This window comes from Podarcis liolepis (assembly GCF_965112155.1).
Source record: "Podarcis liolepis genome assembly, chromosome: 1".
Classification (NCBI taxonomy): domain Eukaryota; kingdom Metazoa; phylum Chordata; class Lepidosauria; order Squamata; family Lacertidae; genus Podarcis; species Podarcis liolepis.
The window spans coordinates 58,389,955-58,412,120 of NC_139554.1; the positions used below are offsets into that span (position 1 = coordinate 58,389,955).

The following is a 22,166-nucleotide window of genomic DNA, read 5'->3' on the forward strand; positions in this document are numbered from 1 at the left end:
AAAAATGATCTCTTTTAACTTTGACTGCCTGAAAAATTGTGTAGCCCAGAAAGTTTCATGGCAAATTCAACTGAGGAAAAAAACCATGTACTTTGCTAACCAAAAAGAATAGGAAGACATTTTCAAAAGTTTTCTTTTTTCCTCAAGTCAGATAAATAATCTGCCAGCAATTTATTTTTACATATATCAATGCTCTCTTGTAATCTCAGCCTTTATAGCGATTCCTTTAATAGCCAGGGAAGCTTCTCACTAAGGATAAAACTACACAATCTACCTCTACATGTCTTATATCCTCACCACTTTAAATCCACTGAAATACTTAGCCTTTCCTAAGAACTGCCCTCCCCAGCTGCTTTCCTCCTTGCAGAGGTCCCAGGTCCATCCATAGCAAGTTAATTGCAAACGTCTCCTATAGAATGATAAATCACCTGCAGTGTTTTTAGCTGAGATCCAATAAGTTACTTAACTAGTGACAACAGCAAATTTGAGCATCATTTATAATTGTATTAAGCAAAATTGTTATGCAGTGTTTTTCACAAAGGATACAGTTGAGCATTATGAGAATTTAAGCTCCCATGTAAAACTGGCTAACCCATGGTCCTTCAGCTGTTGCTGGACTGCCTTCCCCAACCTGGTTCAAAGAGGCCAATTCCCTCTTATCTGCAATATACTATATCCTCCCACCAACACACACACATACACACACACACACACACACACACATCATTCCAGAAGTTGCAGAAGCCGCTGAGAATAGTTCCCTGTTAGGCCATATGGGTTTGTTTTTTTATCCCTACTCCCTTTTAGTTTACAAATATACTCCTGAATACTGGGAATTTCCCCAAATAGACAGGAACTGCTACTGTGTTTTTAGATGGCTCTGTCTTGCTGCTAAATTTGCTGGTGTGGTATTGCCCTAATTTGGTGAAATAGAGAATGACAAAATTGATGATTACCCAAAAGGTCAAAAGATGATTCCTAAGATCTTGAGCAGTGATACATTTCATTTGGCTTTATAAAGGAAATCCAATGACACTTTCAAAAAAAATTTATTTACACAGTTGAATCACAAATGCTCTAATTATACTATTATTACCATACTGAAACGTAAGTGGGTTAATCCTGAATAACTAGAAAGATTCAATGGCAAGTAATCAACTACTGGCACTGACTACCAAATATAAATTCAAGCTGATTCTCAAAACTATGCCTGGAGGAGTAAAGATGATATCTCCAAGAGCTACCAGTCCAAACATGCAAGCTTTTGGTTGCACTCCTGGGGATTTCCAGAACTCAGTAAAACAGTACGTTTAGCTAATAATGTTATATCCGAAGCTTACGATGGGCAATACTGGCAAGAAATCATACCTGGTGGCAATTTATGATTATGATTTCATTCTGAAACTCTTAAGTTCAGCATTCAGAAAAATACATTTGACTGGTAAGGACAAATTCATACTTTATCACACAGGAGTCATATTTGCTGCATTAACACCAAAATTCACTGTGTGGAATATGTAGGTACAAAAGGAAGATATCCATTCGCACACATGTAGTAGGCATGCACCCATGAGCCACTCTACTACATTTCCCAGCATAAATTCATACAGTCGCACCTTGGATCCTGAACGCCTTGTGAGTCAAACGTTTTAGCTCCCGAACACCACAAACCCGGAAGTGAGTGTTCCGGTGTGCGAACGTTCTTTGGAACCCGAACGTCCAACGTGGCTTCCACAGCTTCTGATTGGCTGGAGCTTCCTGCAGCCAACTGGAAGCAGAGCCCTGATTTCCAAATGTTTTGGAAGTCAAACGAACTTCTAGAACGGATTCCGTTCAACTTCCAAGGTACCACTGTACTGGGTTAGTCTGCATGCAACACCAGGCAATAACACTGTTTGGTCATCCTTGGGCTGTTAATACTTCCTCTTCCACAAACATACTCACAATTCATTTACTAACTTCTTGGTTTGCAGCATTTTTAGCTCAATACAGCTTGCATATAACATCTTACTTGTTATATACGTTGCCCTATTAGTGCAATCTGTGGCTTATCTGATTTTGATTTGATGGTTGTATATTTATAATATATATATATATATATATATATATATATATATATATATATATATATATATTCATTTTTTCAAGCCTTGCACATCCCAAACATACATGTCACACAGAAGCACCGTATTCAGACAGGTAAGAGCATAGCTTAAGGTTCTATCCATTCACTTCCCCCTTTAATTTAAAAAGCAAAGTCAAGAGCAATATTGCATGCAATAGCAACAAAATGATATCAGATAATTAACTAACCCTTGTATTATTTCGTTCTGCTTTCAGTTCTGCAATTTCTTCTTCCCTTTCAAGGAGTTGTTCTCTGCAAACATTAAGTTCTTTAGTAAGTGCCGCAAACTCCTAGAATTGAACCAAACAAGAATGAATTCATTATTAATACATCCAAACAAATGCATTACATGTTAGGCAACAAATAAAAGAAAAGCAGCATTATGCTAAGGTAATCCTACTCTCACCTCTTCTACCAACTTCAATTTTTATAGAATTGTAGAATATTAATGCTAGTAATAAAGTTAGCAAATTAGTCCTCCTGTCTCCCACCACCGAGCAAAATGAATTTCCCACCTGCTACTACACCACTCTGTTCCATTTAATAGCCCTGCTCAGTGCATCTTGCATTGCCACTACATTTCAGGGCAAGCCTACCCATTCCATCTCCACTGCCTGTCTGCAAAACTCAGCTATAGGTTTTCCACTTTAAAGCAGGCTGAGACTGCTAGCAAATAAGCCATTCACTATTCACTTAACTACAATCCCCCAAACTCACTTCCAGATGGAAGTACAGTCTAGGAGCCCTTGCTAGGTAGAGAGGAAAAAAGCACCCAGAAAGAGAAGGATTAACAATTGACCTTCTTGCCCACTTCTTAGCCACTGGAAGTCACACCTTCCTTGCTTTGATTTATGGTAGAGAAACATCTCTGGGTTTTGAAGACATCTGGTGGAAACAGAATGTGTGTTCTACCCTATGTTTGTTGTCAGGAGTCCATGTCATCAAACACCTGCCAAGGTTATTGCCTCAACAAGCTTTCTGGTCCAGTTCTGCTACTCCTTGCTGTTGCTGCACAGCCATCAGTCCTCTCTAAGAGAGCAGGCAGTGACAAGAGGAAGAGGAGCGATCTCCACTTCACCTTGTCCACTCTCTCATGCTAGCTATCTAGACTGGACCAGAAGAAAGAGGGTTAGTGTACGAGCAACAGTAACTGAAGGCCAGAAGAAGTATCCCCACTTGGGGGATCTTGCACAAAGATCTACCAAAACCAGAAAAGGACAAGCGCTACACTTACAACAAAAATTGGCCACACGGTTGTAACTCTTGCCTTCTCTTATTATGGTCATAGTTAGGATTGCAATGGATTGTCTTAGGAAAAATAATTTCCTAGCCCTAAATTGGGGGAGGGGGAGTCTAAGGATCATATTTTAGGAGAATAATGGGCAAAACTGGAGACAAAGGTGTGTGTGTGGTCCAAGGCAAAAGTGGGTAGAATAATGGATATGCCTCTTAACCTTTGTACAATAAGATAGCTCCCAGCCACACAGAAGCCAGGGGTTTCTAAATACACCCACCTGCCTCAAGGGTATGAAGGAAGACTAATGAGAGTTGCAGCCCATGGAGAGTTCCAAGGGCCACGTAAAGGGTGGGGTGGGAGGGTCACATTCAGCAGCTGGGCTTGAGGTTTCCACCTCTCTTTTAGAATAGGGATATATCCTATATTGCCGTTTCAGTCGCACCACAGACTTCTGATTGCATAACAGAACACTGAAGATCAAGAAGGTAATCAGGAAAGCATTTGTGGAGCTCATTCAGCTATCCTATGTAGAAAGTTTATATAACAAGGCTGATCTTTACTGCTGTACAGGTGGTGGCCTTCCATTCTAACTGAGGTTATAAAGGATTTAGCTCATGCCCCTACTTCCAAGATATTTCTTGTCTATAGTCTAGCTTTCAGGTTCAGCTGGACTCCCCCCTTGTTATTTTTGTTGAATAGTTCAGGATTATTATTTTTTTGTTTCAGGAGGCTTCTGTTCCAACTCAATAGATAATGTTTCTATCTAATGACCATTTTATCTGCTCAGTTTGTCTCTTTTGTACTTTAAATGGCTATTTTATTAAGTGTTATTGTATTATATAGATGACCTTAACTGCGGCAAGCTGTCCTAAGTAATGACTATACATTAGAAGGGTGGGGTGTACATATACATTCCATCTGTGTGAATATATGGCCTGTCACTTTAATATAGAAAACATTAACACACATTCCATATAATTTACAAATACCAATTTGGATGGCAATGCTTCTTAGACTTAGATGTAGTTTCATCAAAGTAGTACGACCACATTATTTAACAAACATTTTATGACAGGGTTAGCCTCCAAGTGTTGTTGAATTACAACTTCCATCACCCCGATCATTGGCGGAATACTCTGCCAATAGTGATTCAGCAGGCACCTTTTGTGACAACTTTTAAATGCATGCTGGGGGGGGGGGTTGTAAATTTTTTCTTGGTGATTTTTTAAAATTGCTTAGTAACATAACATTATTATATATATTCTATAAAACAAAGAATACAAAACAACTTTTAAATGCATGCTGAAAATTTTCTATTCTGCCAGGCCCAAATAGGCAGTTTGAATACATCTTTCCACAATGCTTAATTGATGTCTGTTTTTAACTTTTTAATATAGTTTATATTGTAGAGTTTTATGTTTTACTGTTCTAAACTACTTTGATTTTTTTTTTAATGACATAATGGTATATAAACATTTTTTATAAATAAAGAAAATCTAACCAAAGATGCATGCATCTTTTTAGTATGTACCGTATTTTTCGCTCTATAGGACACACTTTTTCCCCTCCAAAAATTAAGGGGAAATGTGTGTGCGTCCTATAGAGCAAATGCAGGCTGCGCGGCTAAGCCCAAAGCCAGAACAGGGAGACGGAGCGCTAAGGAGCGCTCTGTCTCGCTGTTCTAGCTTGCGGATGGCTGCGCAAAGCCTCCGCAGGGCAGCGGGGTGCCTTCACCCCGCTGCCCTGCAGAGGCTACGAAGGCTGTACGAAGGTGGGGGGAAGGCTGCAACGCTTCCCCCCACGCCAGCCCCACAAGCTCGGGGAGCAGCGGGAAGGCGGTGAGCCCCGACCTGGTCTATGGGGCTGGCAGTGGGGGAAAGCAGCGCTTCCCCCCGCCAGCCCCAAAGAGCAGGTTGAAAGGAACTCCCGCTGGTCTCCGGAGGCTTCAGGTGAACGCACCTTGAACGCACAGAACACACCTTGTTTTAGAGGGGGAGAACAAGAAGAAAAAAATCTCCCCCTCTTTGCGTAGTGCCCCTTCAGCGAAGCGGCAGGAGAAATGGAAGGGGCTCCGTTTCTCCTACCGCTTTGCTGAAGGGACGCTGAGGAGAGAGGGGGAGAATTTTTTCCCCTGTTCTCCCGCTCCTATGGTCTGGTGCGTCCTATGGTCCTGTGCGTCCTATAGAGCGAAAAATACGGTATATGTTACGGGCAGAAAACAATGAAACATGCATTTTTTAAAAAATCTAGAATCCAAGATTATAAAAGCCTTTTGACTAAATTTAAAAGTCATGCATGCTTTCCCTTCTTCTTTTGTGTTACTTTATACCATTCATTTTGCACCTAGAATGGGAGACTCATAAGCAGCCAGATTTAATCTGCACCTTCGATCTGGTATCTGCTGGAGGAAACCCCTTCCATGAGTGCAAGGGGGCTAACTATATTATACTCCACCTAATGTTTAATACACTAGCAAATTAACAATAATATACTTTGACCCTAAAGCTTCTCTAGTCACATATGAACAAGCTGTAAAAGTGTAACAAGAACTTGGATGGAAATGCCATTCTGTCAAGCATTTGAATAGAATGCAACTCAAAGCAATATTTTCTTTTCAATGTATTTCAAAACACTTATGTTGCCAGCTAGGCAACAATGCTTCTTATGATGACTAAAAACAAATTATTGTAATGTTTTCAGCAATAAACCACATCCTGTGTTGTATATTTCATATATGCCTAGCAAGTTATATGCACATGCAAGATCATTTACAAGAGCGTTCAAATATGCATAGCCAGTTATAAGCACATGCAAGATCATTTACAATAGTAGATTTCCTTAGCTTAACTGAGGTGATTGTCAAGCTTCAATAGATCTTCTTTAGAAATGTTAGTGTTCTATGTTGAAATTGCAGGTCCAAAGTTAACTGACTGAATGAAACACATTTTGAGTGAAATCTAAAATATATTTCCTCAATTTGACTGATGTGGGGACATAATACAGAATAAGTTGAGGAATGTGCAGGTAAAAATATTTAACTCAATTAAATTTCTTTATACCTAAAGAGTGGGACTCGTTTCTTCATCTTTCTGACTGAATTTTTTATGAGTATTTATGGCAACTACTTTAAACATTCTTCATTCTTGCTATCTTGGAAACTGGGTTTTAGGATGACTGAAACTGTAGTACTCTGTAACTAAAGCATTACAACACTTCTGGATACAAATGTTTTTTCCAGTACAAAAGCTTGGTATACATTACTGGAAAATGACAGCACTACTAGATGAATGATCCTAAATTAGCTTCCCACCACTTTCTGACGCCATATTGGAGACAGTCATCTGTCCAAGGGTACTTCTTGGATTTACACCAGATGCAAACAGTAGAACCATGTGTCATTCTACTGCTTGCAGATGCTTTGCATATTTTTATTCAATTAGACTTCTGACTTTATCTTTACAGATAAAAATAAGCATATCTCATGAATTATTTTGAGAACACAAAGATATCAATTACTTATTTTTAAAAATGGACTCTTTCAAAATGAACAGCAAAAAACATACTGTAGAACAGTTGAAATACTGCTGTGCATACAAATTAGATAATTCCAGGAAGCATCACATAATCAAACATGCTTTCCCACAACACATTCCAGCTATAACATAGGCCAAAGTTGCTGCTAGGGTAGGATTGACACACTGGACAACTGACAGTCTATTTCAGGGGTAGGCAACCTAAGGCCCGCGGGCTGGATGCGGCCCAATCGCCTTCTCAATCCAGCCCGTGGACGGTCCAGGAATCAGCGTGTTTTTACATTAATAGAATGTGTCCTTTTATTTTAAATGCATCTCTGGGTTATTTGTGGGGCACAGGAATTCATTCATTTTTTTTCTTCAAAATATAGTCTGGCCCACCACATGGTCTGAGGGATGGTGGACCAGCCCACGGCTGAAAAAGGTTGCTGACCCCTGGTCTATTTGATACCAGTCAAATATTATCAAATATGCCAAAAATGTCACTGTTTAGATGTCAGCTGACCTTTTGTATTTCACTGTGCTGTCCTGTGATAGCAAAGGGAGCACAGCCTCTAGCATTCAAAGACTCAGGGGCAAACCCAGTAGCACGGCAAATCTTTTCCCACTACCTACTATAACATTACAGTGGTACCTCGGGTTACATACGCTTCAGGTTACAGACTCCGCTAACCCAGAAATAGTACCTCGGGTTAAGAACTTTGCTTCAGGATGAGAACAGAAATTGCACAGCAGTGGCACGGCGGCAGCGGGAGGCCCCATTAGCTAAAGTGGTAACCTCAGGTTAAGAACAGTTTCAGCTTAAGAATGGACCTCCAGAATGAATTAAGTTCTTAACCCAAGGTACCACTGTATAGTACATTCAAACAAGAACACAAACAGTTATTACTACCTAGAGCAGAGGTTCCTAATTAGCTGATTACAGAGGACCCCCTCTTTTTCAAAAGCCAAGCCTTGGACTCCCTACTTTTGAAAATGTTGATAACTCTATGGTAGTTACCTCTGCAAAGCAATTTTTTGAACAAAATGTGGATATCTCCTAATAAGCAAAGGATTTTAGTTACACTAAAAAACAGACTAGGGCTGAGCGATATCTAGTTTTCAACATTGTGATATATCAGCAGTATTTTCAACATTGCAGTATTCTGATATATCATGATGTCTGAAATTGGAGATTCCAGGCGTGAGGATGAGGGAAGGAGCAGCCGCGGAGATCAAGCCGTTGTCCATGGGGCTGCCAGCAGTGACAGCCAGTGAAGATGCATATCCGCTGTGCCTGCTGCTGCCTTCCTGCTGACTGAGAAACACTGTTTCACCTCAGTGCCAGGGGATGGGAGTGCCACGGTGCCTTGAAGTGAGGGCGATCGGCTGCCCTGGTCTCTCTCAGTGTGAGGGAAAGCAGTTCAGATCAGCGGTGCCTTGAAACCGGCTTCCTTGCTCTCCCTCGCGCGAGAAGCAATACATTGCTGCATATTGCTGGGTCAAAATTGTTATCGTGGTGTGATTTCAAAAATATTTTGGCCAATATATTGAAAAAATGCACAAAAATGACAAAAAACTAGTGGAGGGAAGGCAAGGGATAGGACCATGGACCCCCCTTTTTGGAAACCACTGACTTAGAGGATAGAATATAAGGCTAGGAACAGGGGCACTTGCATTTAAACCTGGACTCAGGCATTACTCATTCAGCAATCACAAGCTCAACCTAACCTATACCATAGATTTTTTCCAACTATTAAACTAACAGGACAGTGAGAGGTCCATGTACACTACCCTGAGCCCTGTTAATGTCATAGTTTCACAGTAACAGCTACCGTGGTACCTCAGGTTAAGAACTTAATTCATTCTGGAGGTCCGTTCTTAACCTGAAACTGCTCTTAACCTGAGGTACCACTTTAGCTAATGGGGCCTCCTGCTGCCGCCGTGCCGCCACAATTTCTGTTCTCACCCTGAAGCAAAGTTCTTAAACCGAGGTACTATTTCTGGGTTAGCGGAGTCTGTAACCTGAAGCATCTGTAACATGAAGCGTCTGTAACCCGAGGTACCACTGTATTTGGTTTTTGTAATTAACATAGCTATCTAACCTGTTGGTGATTATCTTCTTTGCTCCCATAATGTTAATGCCTTTAAAACAAAACAAAACATTGTTTGGCAATATAATTGTTTGTTTGTTAAACCTGTTTTAAAAACCCCAGTCAATTGATCAACAAAAAAACCTCTTGTTCTATTTGATGGCCAGAGGTATCGTCTCAAAAATCCTCTCACCACTGCAAATATAAAACTTACTAAAAAATGCCTGTGGCAACTACATTTTTCCTTATGAACGTGTTCTAGAAACAAGTATGCTTTACATATTCCAGTGGCCTACATTTGACTTTTCAGCACCAAGAGTTCTGAATTTCTCATTAAGCTTTTTCTCCACAGTTCCCCTCAGTGAAATCGAATGGTCCTGGGGCCCATGGAGAAAAGTATGCCAGGATTTCACAATAGAAACATTCACTCTCCTATAGTGTGTTTTGGTTGGCAGCTGATCTTGTAAGGCTGTAGGCATTTATCTGCAGTACTTGTGAGCAGGGAACTTTCCCTAAATCATAGCTCTGCTCAATGCACACTGCAAAGTAGAATATACATATTAAATGAAATACCCAGTACTTCTATTTCAACAAATTCTGAGCAGGGAAAAACAACAACAGCCCACCTAATTTTCAATGATTCTTTGAAGTAGTTAAAAGCATTGACTGCATTTCACTCCTAACTGAATTAACTGTTCTGGGATAGCACTTGTCATTCGCTCATGATACCTTTTCCTTCTACCCCCTGTCCCAGTTGTTTAAGATTCTTTTTTTCAGATTTCACTAGAATTCTGCATTTTTGCTGAGCCATCACAATTAAAAGGCAATGACCATTATATGCACATTGAAGACTAAATTATTTTGAGGTAAATGTTGCTGAACTATAAGCTTCTTTAAGCAAGAACCTTTTTTTGCATTTTGTGAAATGCCAAGCACACACTGTTCAATACAGTAATGCTAGCTGGCACTCTAGAATTAAACTTTCGGACATTCTGCAGATTTAACACTTGCCAAATACAAAAATAATAATTAAAAAATGCAGTGTTTAAGTGCTTGCTGTTATGTCTAGCTACTTTTGATGTAACTCCTTGTTTCTAGCTATCCTAGGCAATGCCCACTATCAAGCACATAAAAAATTAAACATCTACAGGAAGAACAGAGAAGCTGACATGACACTTTGGGACAAATAACAGACAAAGGATTCTAGTGCTACTTCTAAAGTTTTGTTAATACAACAATTAAGTTTATTTAAACGTTAAACAAAACTTGCTTCCCAAAAACAACAGGCAGAAGAAGGATGGCAACTAAAATACTTTAATGACTTATAAGCTGCTCATGAACTGTTCCAAAGTGCAAAAAATAAGAGTCATCACTTTGAGAGAGGAAGAAGATCTAGAATTCTGCTACAGGGTTAAGCAATATCAGGCATTTGTGATCAGGAGGTTGGTTACATGTTTTATTGATGTTTTCAATGTTTGGGGACGCAGAATTAAGAATACCTTGTCCTAGCTATTTTTTCACAAAAGACAGGAGCCATACAACTTTGCCAGTGATAGTAGCTTTCAATGCATGATGACATTCTAAATCGGGTGCAAACCAATTACATTTTACTGGGAAATGTGCTTTAAATATTGCAATTAGGTGTTGATACAGATAACATCTGAAAGTCTTCAAATTACTGAAAGAACTTGGCCACCCTGTAAGTTGTAAACTCCCGTCTGCATTTACAGCTTTCAAGTTCATTACTGCTTAGAATGCAAATGCATTTCGTAACCTCCAACTTCATAAGCAAGAATTTAGCCACCTATTTCATGGCAGTTCAAAATGTACTCAATTTAGCATCCCTGTATACTTGTAAGCAAGAAAATTTTCAGCACAAACAGTTCCTGAAACAAGCTGTGTAGTTATTTGGAGGTGTAAGGTTTAGACTGCGTTCATCACTATAATCATTTTTATCTCCAACATCTAATATAATTTAATAGCTAGAATAAATGTTGTGTTTAAACTTTTTTTCATATTTGGCCCAGTGCTTCACAAAACTACTGATGGCAGAGCCACTTCTTTCCCCCTCTCCTAGAATTAGACCACTTTACACTTGCACCCTAAGAAAATATTATGTTTTAGAGAAGGGGTGGACAACTTGTTGCTCTCCACACATGTTGTTGGACTATATCCTATATCTCCCCCAGCCATCATAGCAAATGTTGACGAATGATTAAATTGCAATTCATCAGCAGCTGGTGGCCCATTCATTATAGATAGTTAAGAGCAAGAATTATACACCATCAGTGGAACTGTCTTTACACATTTCTGCATGACTCACCGTTCTGGGATTATCACCTAACTAGAAGGAGCCATGCCTAGAACAGTGACTCATGCAGAAACTTAATAGAAAGCCTCCTCTAAGTATGAGCAATTATGCTGCTTCACTACATTGGGAGGTGTTGAATTGGCCAAATGCATTTAGAACCAATGTCAGGATTACATGACCTGTGGAGGCCAAATGGAAGGAGGCAAGACTAGAGCAGTCAATTTTGCAAAGATGAAATAGGGAACTGAATAGGCTTAAAAGAATATTTAATTTTTCATAGAACAAAAACTAGCTTCTCATAGCACATTACTGGGCCCTGGCACCAGTGGCGGACCTACATTTTGGGGGCCCTAACGCTTGAACCAATATGGGGGTCCCTTCAAAACCAGCCACAAGGTCTGGGTAACCACTGTTATCTTCTTCAATTGAGTTGTTCCATGACAGATCACCACACCTTTACAACATCTGTGCTACTGACTTTCAAACTTTGAGATTGTTGTAATATATACAACACAAAATTGAGTCATGAGACTCAAACTGGGTCTACTAGACCCCATTTTTTAAAGCAATGTGGACTAAAGTCACTTCAGGGCCTCCTCTGGGATGAGGGGCCCTGAAGCTTAAGCTTTGTTAGTTTCATAGTAGATCCACCCCTGCCTGGCACTCTGGGAATTACTGCTCTACCCTCATGAACAACATCTGCATGTACCAAGAATGTAAGAAGAGATATGCTGGATCAGGCCAATGAGCCATTTAATCCAGCATCCTGTTTCCACAGTGGCCAATCAGATATCTATGGGATTCCTGCAATCAGGACATGAGTACAACAGCACTCTCTCATATGCTCTCAAGCAACTGGGATTCAGAGGCATACGGTCTCTGATACTGGAGGTAGTGAACAGCTATTGTGATAAGGAGCCACCAATAGTCTTCTCTTTCGTGAATTTGCCAGCATTTCTTTTAAAGCCACGCAAGTTGGTGGCCATTACTACATCCCGTGGGGGTTTACCTGTGCAATATGTCAGGGGTGTGGAACCTTTGGCCCTCCAGATGTTGCTGAACTTAAATTCATTTCATCCCTGGTCATCAGCTATGCTTACTGGGGCTAGTGGGAGTTACAAGTTCAGCAACACATAGAGGGCCAAAGGTTCCCTACTCCTGCACTACATGAAGCACTAACTACATCCTTTTGCCTGTCCTGAATCTTTATCAGGTTCCATACTAAAAAGACCCAAATGTTGTAACTTTTCTTGGTAGGGGAGTTGCTCCAGCCTCTTAAGAATGTGGATTACTCATCAACAGTGGGAGAGGCCCTCACTTGTGAGAAAAGATTCTTCCTCTTCAAGAAGCAAAGCAGTGTATTCCATATCTCTTTCTAATTGTGTTATTTAACAACAGCTGTAATGCAAAAGCATACCACATGGCCATAGAGAAGTTTACAAGTTTTAGAGAGCTCAGTTCATGCTGACCTGAGCCATCGTGAAAGAAGACAGGCAGGGACCGATTCTAGAAGCAGGCAAAACTTTTGTAGGCTGTAACACATTGATACCACAGGGCAGCTTCAGCATGCTCACAGCTTAGCTGGCATAGTGTATGCCTAAATAGAGATATTTTGAGGTACCTGTTGATGGCTGTGGACAGAAAAGTCTTCTTTCCCATCAGAACTTGTGTAGGTAAGGGGAGAATATGCCTAAACATTAAAGGGATCTATGCCACAGAGGCTAATCCTAAACGAGTTCCTACATTTAACAGCTTGCTTGCTGTGATTCAACCTTTATCCAGGGTACAAAAATTCACAGCAAAGCCTAGTTGGAGAAATTCTAGTTGGAGGAAAAAAACAGCCTAACTATTTAAAAAAAAGACAACATTGGAAGCTTACACTAAGAAATTTTCAGTATTTTAGAATATATTACAGGTTAATAGCTATTTGGACAAATGTATTGCATGATCTGCACTACAGTGGTACCTCAGGTTACATACGCTTCAGGTTACAGACTCCGCTAACCCAGAAATAGTACCTCGGGTTAAGAACTTTGCTTCAGGATGAGAACAGAAATTGCATAGCGGCAGCAGTGGGAGGCCCCATTAGGTAAAGTGGTGCTTCAAGTTAAGAACAGTTTCAGGTTAAGAATGGACCTCCGGAACGAATTAAGTACATAACCAGAGGTACCACCGTATTAGAATAACATGAAGGGACACTGATACAAGGGCATTCAAGCCTTTCACATTTTAACATTCTTTTCTGCAGAGTTCATGTTATGTGTCACAAGCAAATCACTATAATTAGTCATGTAACAGCAATTATGACCATTTCTTTTACAACAACTTAATCAGTACTGCTTGAGATTACTCATCCTGCAGGCCTATAAAGAAGTGCAACTCTCCATGCCTGCAATTTAAAAACTGTTTCACTAATTCCAAAGCCTATTTTAGTAACTGCATGTCAAGAAAAAAAATTTTTTCTTGATTTTCCATTCACTTGTAAGCAGGTCCATGAAGGGAAGTGCAGCCAGGTACACTTGCCCTAGGCCTCTGAGGTCTAAGCCAGCCAGGAGGCCCCGTCAGGGACCATCTGCTTTTTTCATTTGAGTTGATAACTTTATTCTAACAAGACTCCTGCCCCTGGCCTCCAACAAGCCCTGCATGGGCCTGCTTGTAAGTACAGGTGCACAAATACACCATGTGTTGTAGATTAAATAAATATATATTTAGTGGTGAAATGTATTATTGTAGAGCCAAACACATAAAAACTATTTAACACTAACTTTCATGCACTAACCAACAATAACACATACCCCCAATATCATACCTATGTATTCAATACATATTAAATTTGCACTTAATTTCAAGAGGTAATGGGTACAGTTTTAGTTGTTGCCATTTTTTATTTTATTTTTTGGTAGTCAGATATTTTGCTTGTTTAGCTGAACGGTATGTGATTATGAAAACATGTAAATGCTTCTTTAGGCACTGAGCACTAAGTTAGATAAGCTGCCTCAAGTTTCCCTCGTGTCGTTTTCCTCTATATATTAAAGAAACGAATAGCTTAGTGTCCAAACAACATGACACATTGTCCAGGTTAAAATTAGACATGTGAATTTGATTCACCCATCAACTTATTTCCTAGGCTTTAAGCAGCGTTCAAAATTAGCATTGTTCTAAGCGTTTTGAGACAAGGAATTTCATTAGCATGAGCAGTTTCTGAGCTCTGAGCACAGTACTGTGCGTAAGATTTCAGATTAAAGCTGCAGATTGGAAGGAAAGGAAGAATATTAGGGGGGCGGGCAGGGGAAGCACTCTACATGGGGCTGCCCTTGAGACTGACCCAAAAACTCCAGCGGGTGCAGAATGCCGCAGCGAGACTCCTTACAGGGTCCTCGCCGCAAGATCACATTCACCCGGTGCTCTACCAGCTGCACTGGCTCCTGGTGGAGTACAGAATCATATTTAAGGTGCTGGTTTTAACCTTTAAAGCCCTATATGGCCTAGGAACCTCATACCTACACGATTGCCTCTCCTGGTATGTCCCACGGAGAACCTTAAGGCCTTCAAACAAAAACATCCTGGAGGTCCCAGGCCACAGGGACGTTAGGCTGGCCTCAACCAGAGCAAGGGCTTTTTCGGCTGTGGCCCCAATCTGGTGGAACACTCTGTCACAAGAGACTAGGGCCCTGCAGGACTTGACATCTTTCCGCAGGGCCTGCAAGACAGAGCTGTTCCACCAGGCCTTTGGCCAAGGCACAGCCTGACCCCCTGCTTTGGTAATCCTCATAGAACTCTAGCCCAATGATTGCCATTACTTTGATTTTGAATTGATTTTAGATTGAATTGGTTTTAGAATGCTGTATTACTTTTACTGTTGTTAGCCGCTCGGAGCCTGGCTTCGGCTGGGGAGGGCAGGATATAAATTTATTATTATAATTATTATTATTATTATTATTATTATTATTGAAGTCGTCAGATGAGGACTAGACCATATGGAAAATGAATATAAGATTTTAGTTGCAGTTCAATCATTTTCAGCTTTGTATTCTTGTTATAAAAAGTGCGCCTAGATATTCCGTTGTTGCACCCATAACCTAGGTTTAAGGTGCCATTTAGCTCCTAGGTTTCATATCTCAGTTTCTAACACTGGCTTTAAGCATACGTTTTTTTAAAAATGGCCACAAATTAGTCTGGAGAAGCATTTCCATTATTGTCTTCAAGCATTTAAAAAACATGCTTGCCTTTAAGACTGGGGCACTGTTAGTGCATGGTTCCCTAGACTGGATGGATAGTAGGTTGCCTGCTCTTGATGGGGTTACACTCCCTCTGAAGGAGGGAGGAACCAATAGGATTGCCTCTCTAAATCTTCAACTTTCATTCAGCCAACCATATGCACATCCAAAGAAGTCCAAATGCTAGAGTCTAGCAAACAATATATCAAAATTCTCAGTGTAATGCTATTTATTTATGAAAGTTATCCCTACACTAGGGATGAGGAACCTGAGGTTGTCTATATGTTACTGGACTCCAACTCCATGTGCCCTTGCCAGCATGACCAATGGTCAGGGATGACACATAGTTGCAACCCAGTATCTGGAGAACCTCAGGTTCCCCATCTCTGCTTTAAATAAAGTTGTTCTAACAATCTCTACACCAAGCAAGAATGCCAAGTGGCTTCACCATGTTCAGACTTTGAATATAATCAGGCTCTAGGTTCAATTTTCAGTATTTAGTTAACATCAGTGAAACTGGATTTGAGACCCTTTGTTACACTGATCTACAGGGGCTAATTACTTTCTGATCTGACCCAACATAAGGAAAAACTATTTCTGTTTTCTTGCTTTTCTTGTGGTGTTTTTGAGTGCTGATTATTTTAGATCGTAATGCTGTATAATTTGTTCCATGTCCAGTGGAGTACAAGTGTTAGTCTCTTAAAACAAAAACAGAGTCCTGTTGCATCTTTAAGACAAATAAGTCCACAAAAACTTATGTCAGAATAAATTACTTCATCTTTAAGGTGCCACAAGACTGTTTGTTAAACATATTACCGTAATCTCATGCCAATTATTAGAGAGGTATTGTCTTATGTAGTGGAATCAACTTGTAGCATACTTGACAAGGGGGTGGCTATAGTTGGGCTACTTGCTTCTTTATTTACACATATACAAACAAAAATAAAATCCTATTGTTTCTCTCCTCTGGCAGTCTCCAAAGTAACTTCTTAAACTGATACACCCTCCCCGCTCTCTCCCCACCCCTAAACATATCCCTGTGGGAGAGAAAGCCTTAAATATCCTCTTCTAACAATTACATATAACAAATGCATTGTGTTCTCATTTAAGACTACAGCCAAAATAAGGAGCTTTTCTCTGCAGACTCTGCATTCCATTAAAGCTCAACACATATGTCAGTATTTAAGTGGCAGCTTAAAAAACACACACACCAAATAATCTGAAGAGACTTAATACTGAAGCAGCACAAGGGCAACAAGTAGTTAACTAAATCTCAGAAGTAGGTATGATGGTTCAGTTAAGAAAGGAACATAAGAAACTTTTTAATGGGAAGGGCTATAGCTCAGCAGTAGAGAAGAGAACATGCTTTGCATGCCAAAGATCCCAGGTTCATTCCCAAGTATCTCCAGGCAGAACCGAGAGAGACCCTTAACTGAAACCAGGGAGAGCTATTGCCATTTCCTGCCCCCCCTGCCAATCCTAGGGCCTGAGATCAGTTGATATTGGCAGAGGCTCTCTGTTTAGGTTGTTGGATCACAAGCCATTTAGGGGTCCCACCCGAACACTCATCCATCTAGCGTAGTATTGTTGACAATAACTGCCAGTGGCTCTCCATGGTTTCAGACAAGGGTTTCTCCTTGTACTACCTGGAGATACCGGGACTGAATATGGGACCTTTTGCATGTACTCTATGGTTCGAATCCCCGCAACAGGGTGAGCTCCCATTGTTCGGTCCCAGCTCCTGCCAACCTAGCAGTTTGAAAGCATGTCAAAGTGCAAGTAGATAAATAGGTACCACTCCGGCGGAAAGGTAAATGGTGTTTCCATGCGCTGCTCTGGTTTTGCCAGAAGCGGCTTGCCACATCACCCGGAAAAACTGTCTGCAGACAAACATTGGCTCCATCAGCCAGTAAAGTGAGATGAGCGCTGCAACACCAGAGTCGTTCGCGACTGGACTTAACATGTCAGGGGTCCTTTACCTTTTTATTAAAGATCAATTATCTGTTGCTATTTCTCCTGGCATTAACTGGAGGGATTCTATATTACAGAAGTCTTAAATTTATTGTATGCCAGCAACTGACTGAGTCGACTACATCTGGTGACCACAGACTTGATCCAAAACCCCACTGAGCTCTGATGCTCACATATCCTGGAACCAGTAACTCTTACAGGTGGTTTGGGCTTTTTCTTTATCAGGAGAAAGAAAGGGATACCCCAGCACTTGAGTGGCTCTCTATTTTGCTAGAGAGCCTAATAGAATAGTGTCTGGCAGCTGCTGTTAATAGGATAGTCCAGCCTCTGACAGGAGAAAAGGACACAAAGGGTGCAGGGGTGGGGCTATAATGTGCTTGTTTTCTGATCTATAGAAACCTGACTGCAAACTATGACTGCTGCTACAGCTCTCTCCTGACACAGAGAATGACCAAGATGACAATTTCTTAATATGGAGAAGAACAGTGGTTCACTATGTTTGACACCTCTAGATTCTCCCTCTCCCACTCTCTCCCCACCTAAGAAATAATAGGGGCACAACCAGAATTGTAGTTTTTTTAAATTTATAAGCCCTCCAGTTGCTGCTCAGATTCTATATGTGCTTAATTCCACCTCTCTAAAGGTGAACCCTTGATATCTTTAAGAGTAAAGCAATTCACCTTTAATGCCAATCAATTCTGTCAATTTACACTACAACACCACTCTACTTACACTACTACAAACCTTACACAAAAAGTTTGCTTATTCTAGCCTTAGAAATCTTGCTGGCCACCTTGATTACGAAGTGTTACTTCTAAAAAAGCTAAAAAGCCACCTAAAGCTAAATTTGCAAGGTTCTGAGAGTCTATCCTGCAACAACAGTGCAGTATGAAGCAACCTTCAAAGCTTTCCTGCTCACATTAAACTTTTTGTCTCGTATTTCCTATATTATTTCACTAAACAAAGGAAAAAAATCATACTATGGGCTCTTTAAAGTGTTTCATTTAACTCACATGTTAATTCCTGAAGACAGTGATCTAAAGTTTAATGATATCAAAGTTTGCTTGTATATATATATTTAAAAAAAACATACCTGTGGCAGTGCAGTATTAAGCTGTCGTTGTAGAGAATCCCTTTCATGACCAACTTCATGTAGTTTACCCTGTGTTAACGCTAGTGTCTCTTGAGTCTCTCGCAGTGTGTCCAAAAGGCGATCTCGTTCCTCCAACATGGATACCATTAATTGCTCGAAATGGGAATCAGCATCCGACTGTAGGGGGGAACCTGAACCATGGCTTCCACTTCCCCCTGAGGGAATCTCTGCCTCACTGATAGTTGGCATCACCTCGCACATCATCTGGAAATGAAATTTAAGACTTATTTAGCTATACCATTAACATGGCAAAAAATACAAATCCAGAGTAACAGAGCTTTTATGTGCAATGGTCCTCCCCAATGACATAAAGTACCCCACAACCTCTTTAACTTATCTGAATGTAGCAGTGGAGGTTTGTTAGCAGTGCCTTTACAACTGTGTCACGTCAAATGACATTTATGAGCTAAGTATAAAACAAATATGTATTACTAGTACTAACTGCTAACACAATACCTCATTTTCTAACTTGCTACTCCTAACAAGATTCTTATGCTACATTACCTATAACCTGACAAAACCAAATGCCTTTAAAGTCCTCAGATTCACTTAACACAATTGTTCAACACACTTTATCCTGTTGAAGTTATTAGAGGCATAGGGGTGAATCACCCACATATTTGTGGGTGAGATTAGGAAATCTAATCTGCATTGCAAGTATAGAACCACAGGCAGTAGTTATTAAGCAATGTAAATGCGTTGATTTAAAGAGCATGCATCCTATCCTGTAACTGGTACAAAACTCAAAAGCAAGCTTATGATGCATATAAAATCAAAGATCTACAGTAGAACTACAATCAATTATATGGAAAAATAGGTACCCCCAGGTTCTTAAAACTGTCCTCTGCCCTCATGAAAGCTACCTAGGTTTTACTGTCTACATGAGCTTATTATTGTAGCTACACAATCTCCATTACAGAAATTTGTTGCCATTAAAATAGCATTAGAGCCTTTTTGCAGTTGGATGCCGCCATCAATTAATAAGCAGGCAGGTTCTTAGGAAGTACAACACAAAAAGCAACCTCATGAACAAGCAGAAGATCAAAGCACTAACAGCAATACAGCATCACTAGACCCTACAATGCATCACAAAAAGCCACCATGGGAACAAAATACAAAAGCATCAAAGCACATGTTAAACTATTTTAATAATAGTGACTGTAAAGCTCTTTAAGTTTTAATGTGTATGTGGACATATACACTTCAGTACAGCATTACAGAAAGTACAAAAAAAAACCTGAGTAAATGTGTCTGTTCCCTGACAAAACTGAACAGCTAACTTTCTGTTAAAGCCAACCAAATTAAGGAGTTCATCTAATAAAGTCCTTTATCCTTCCTTAGATGTTCATAAAGACTGAGCTAAACATAAGCAAGCAATTTTCTCAAGGGCCATGCAGTGGGACCAATTCCACTCCCCATACGTTTATGATTATATAATATAATGAAAAACTTCATTTATAATTCTTAGGCATTAATCAACATAATCAAAGTGGAATGTATGTAGTTACTTTTCTCTTAGTTATCTCATGTTTTATAGCTGCTAACTAAAACAATTTATAAGCTTCCATTGTTTCATTTACCTTGGTCGGTGAACAAAAAAGGCTTTGCCAGAGGCTAAAATTTTCCAGCAATATCAGCTCTTTTCAGCAACTCGGCATGATTTCCAAAAACATTTCAAATGGTAGAGCAGCCATCCAGCTTGACTACAAAATCCATTCATTAAATAATCCTTGAACCGCAAACAAGAGGATAAATAATCTTGCTTGGAAAAGGAGATGGTCCAACAGGAGCAGCAGCAGCAAGATACGGAACAACCCAGTCTTCAAGCAAGCTCCCTTCCTATCTAATCCTGGCTTACAAAAAAAGCCAGGTTAGGAGAAGCGTGTGGCCAAAAAAAAAAAAAGGGCCAACTGTTTTCAGTGCTTCTAGGCCGACAATCAATCAACAGTGCACAGTATACAAAGCTCACTTTAGGTCACGATGGCGCTACTTAAAAAAACCCGAAGATACCAAAAAAGTTGGGAGAACTTCTCTATTCCCGCAGGAGCTGGGAGGGCGCTCCTCCAACCCGCCTCTCGTTAGGCAGCGCAGGAACTTTTCCTTCTTTCAGCTTCTCGGGTCTCTTGTCCCGCATTTATAATTCCTCTTAAGCGGGTTGTTGGTTGTTTTCTTTCAGAGAGAGGCGGTGGTGGGTGGCGGCGTGTGCGGTGGGGAAGCTTCAAGGGGGCACAGAAACCGTTCTGGGCATCTTCCCTGGAAGTTAAAAAAAAGGGGGAGCAGCCCCAATCCTTAATCCCCACCCCAAAGTGTAGAAATTGGATGGAAAAACCAATAAAACGCAGAAGCGGCTGAAAAGTTGGGAGTGGGTGAGGGGGGGGAGCCCGAAGTTGAGCTGCTTCTCCTCGGAGGTTCCCCCCTCACCAGGAGGAAGAAGAGGGGGCAGGAAGGTGGGGCTTCGCTTCCCTTCCCCGGAGGCCTCGGCGGAGAGAGGCGAGCGCCCCTCACCCTCGAGCCCGGCCTTCCCACCCGCAGGTCGCTCCGCCTCCTCCTGCCGCCACCTCCGCATCCGAGGTGGCCACGGCGGCGGCGGCGGCGCTGCTGCTGCTGCTCTCTCGGCGCTCCTCCGTCCCGCGGCGGCGGCCTCTGGCCCGGGAGGTTCCCGCTGGTGGAGCCGAGGAGAAGCTGCGCGAGTCCGGCCGCCGCTGCTGCCTCCCAAGCCGGGCCCTCAGCCGCCGCCGCCTCCTCCTGCTCCGCGCCGCCGCCGCCGCCGCCGTTCAGAGTTTCGTCGCCGCCTCCCGCCGCTCCCGGCAGCCTCCGCGGCTCCTGCACACAACAGTGCGTGGCCCACAATGCACCGCGCGTCAAGGACTGGGCCGCTGCCTTGCGTCCTTCTCTCCCGCCCCGGAGGCTCGGGGCTGCGGGTTCGAGACTCCGCTGCGGGGAGCCCCGCGATGGGGATGAAACCACGCGCTTTTGTACTGTTGTGAGGGATGTTTATGAGGGCTACAAGTGGGATTGGGGAGGAGAACTTCTCTCTCTCTCCCGCGGGGGGAAGGGGAAACCAAGGCTGCAAATCCTGGGCACGTTTACCCGCGAGTAAGCCCCGTGGAACGCAGTGCTGTCTTGCTTCCTAAATGAAGGGGCGTTCACCCTGCCATCATCACCTGGGGGGCTCTGAGGCTGCTTTCCGTTGCCTCTTGCCATTCGCTGGTGGAGATCTGCCCTCTCGCCCTGCCAGCCGTGTTCTTCCCCTTGTGAGCTGGAGGCGCAAGGCAGGCCCCGGGGGTGGAGAGGAGGAGGGACTCGCTGGCAGGCATCTGGTACAAGGATGGAAAAGAAAACATACCTCCTAGCAGGGGTTTCTGAGGGCTTAGCTGCAGGGGATTAACATTTTTGTGAAGGGTGAAGAGGGTGGGGGAAGGGAACTGCCCCGGTTAATGAGTTACACAGTGAGCAATGCTCAGCTGCTTCTGTTTCTGTCGTGTTCCTTGGGCACTGAACTCGAATCCGGCCGGGGGTCGGTTTCTCGGATCCTGGATTTTAATAG

The 22,166-nt window shown here is 41.7% G+C and overlaps 1 protein-coding gene across 8 annotated transcripts in view; it reads right to left on the bottom strand.

Annotated features, from left to right (window-relative positions):
- PPFIA1 (PTPRF interacting protein alpha 1) overlaps positions 1-21,439 on the bottom strand; it is a 59,272-nt gene extending 37,833 nt beyond the window's left edge. For 6 of the 8 annotated variants that reach the window (XM_083462422.1, XM_083462418.1, XM_083462416.1 and 3 more), the window contains exons 1-3: positions 20,200-21,420; positions 18,560-18,823; positions 2,314-2,415 (exon numbers count right to left, since the gene is read on the bottom strand). In XM_083462422.1, the coding sequence (XP_083318548.1) occupies positions 2,314-2,415; positions 18,560-18,823 (366 nt within the window). In that variant the 5' untranslated portion in view covers positions 20,200-21,420. Of the gene's footprint in view, positions 1-2,313; positions 2,416-18,559; positions 18,824-20,199 lie in introns of all 8 variants that reach the window. The other 2 variants (XM_083462420.1, XM_083462421.1) reach the window with 2 other exon arrangements.
- Positions 21,440-22,166: the final 727 nt, after the last annotated feature.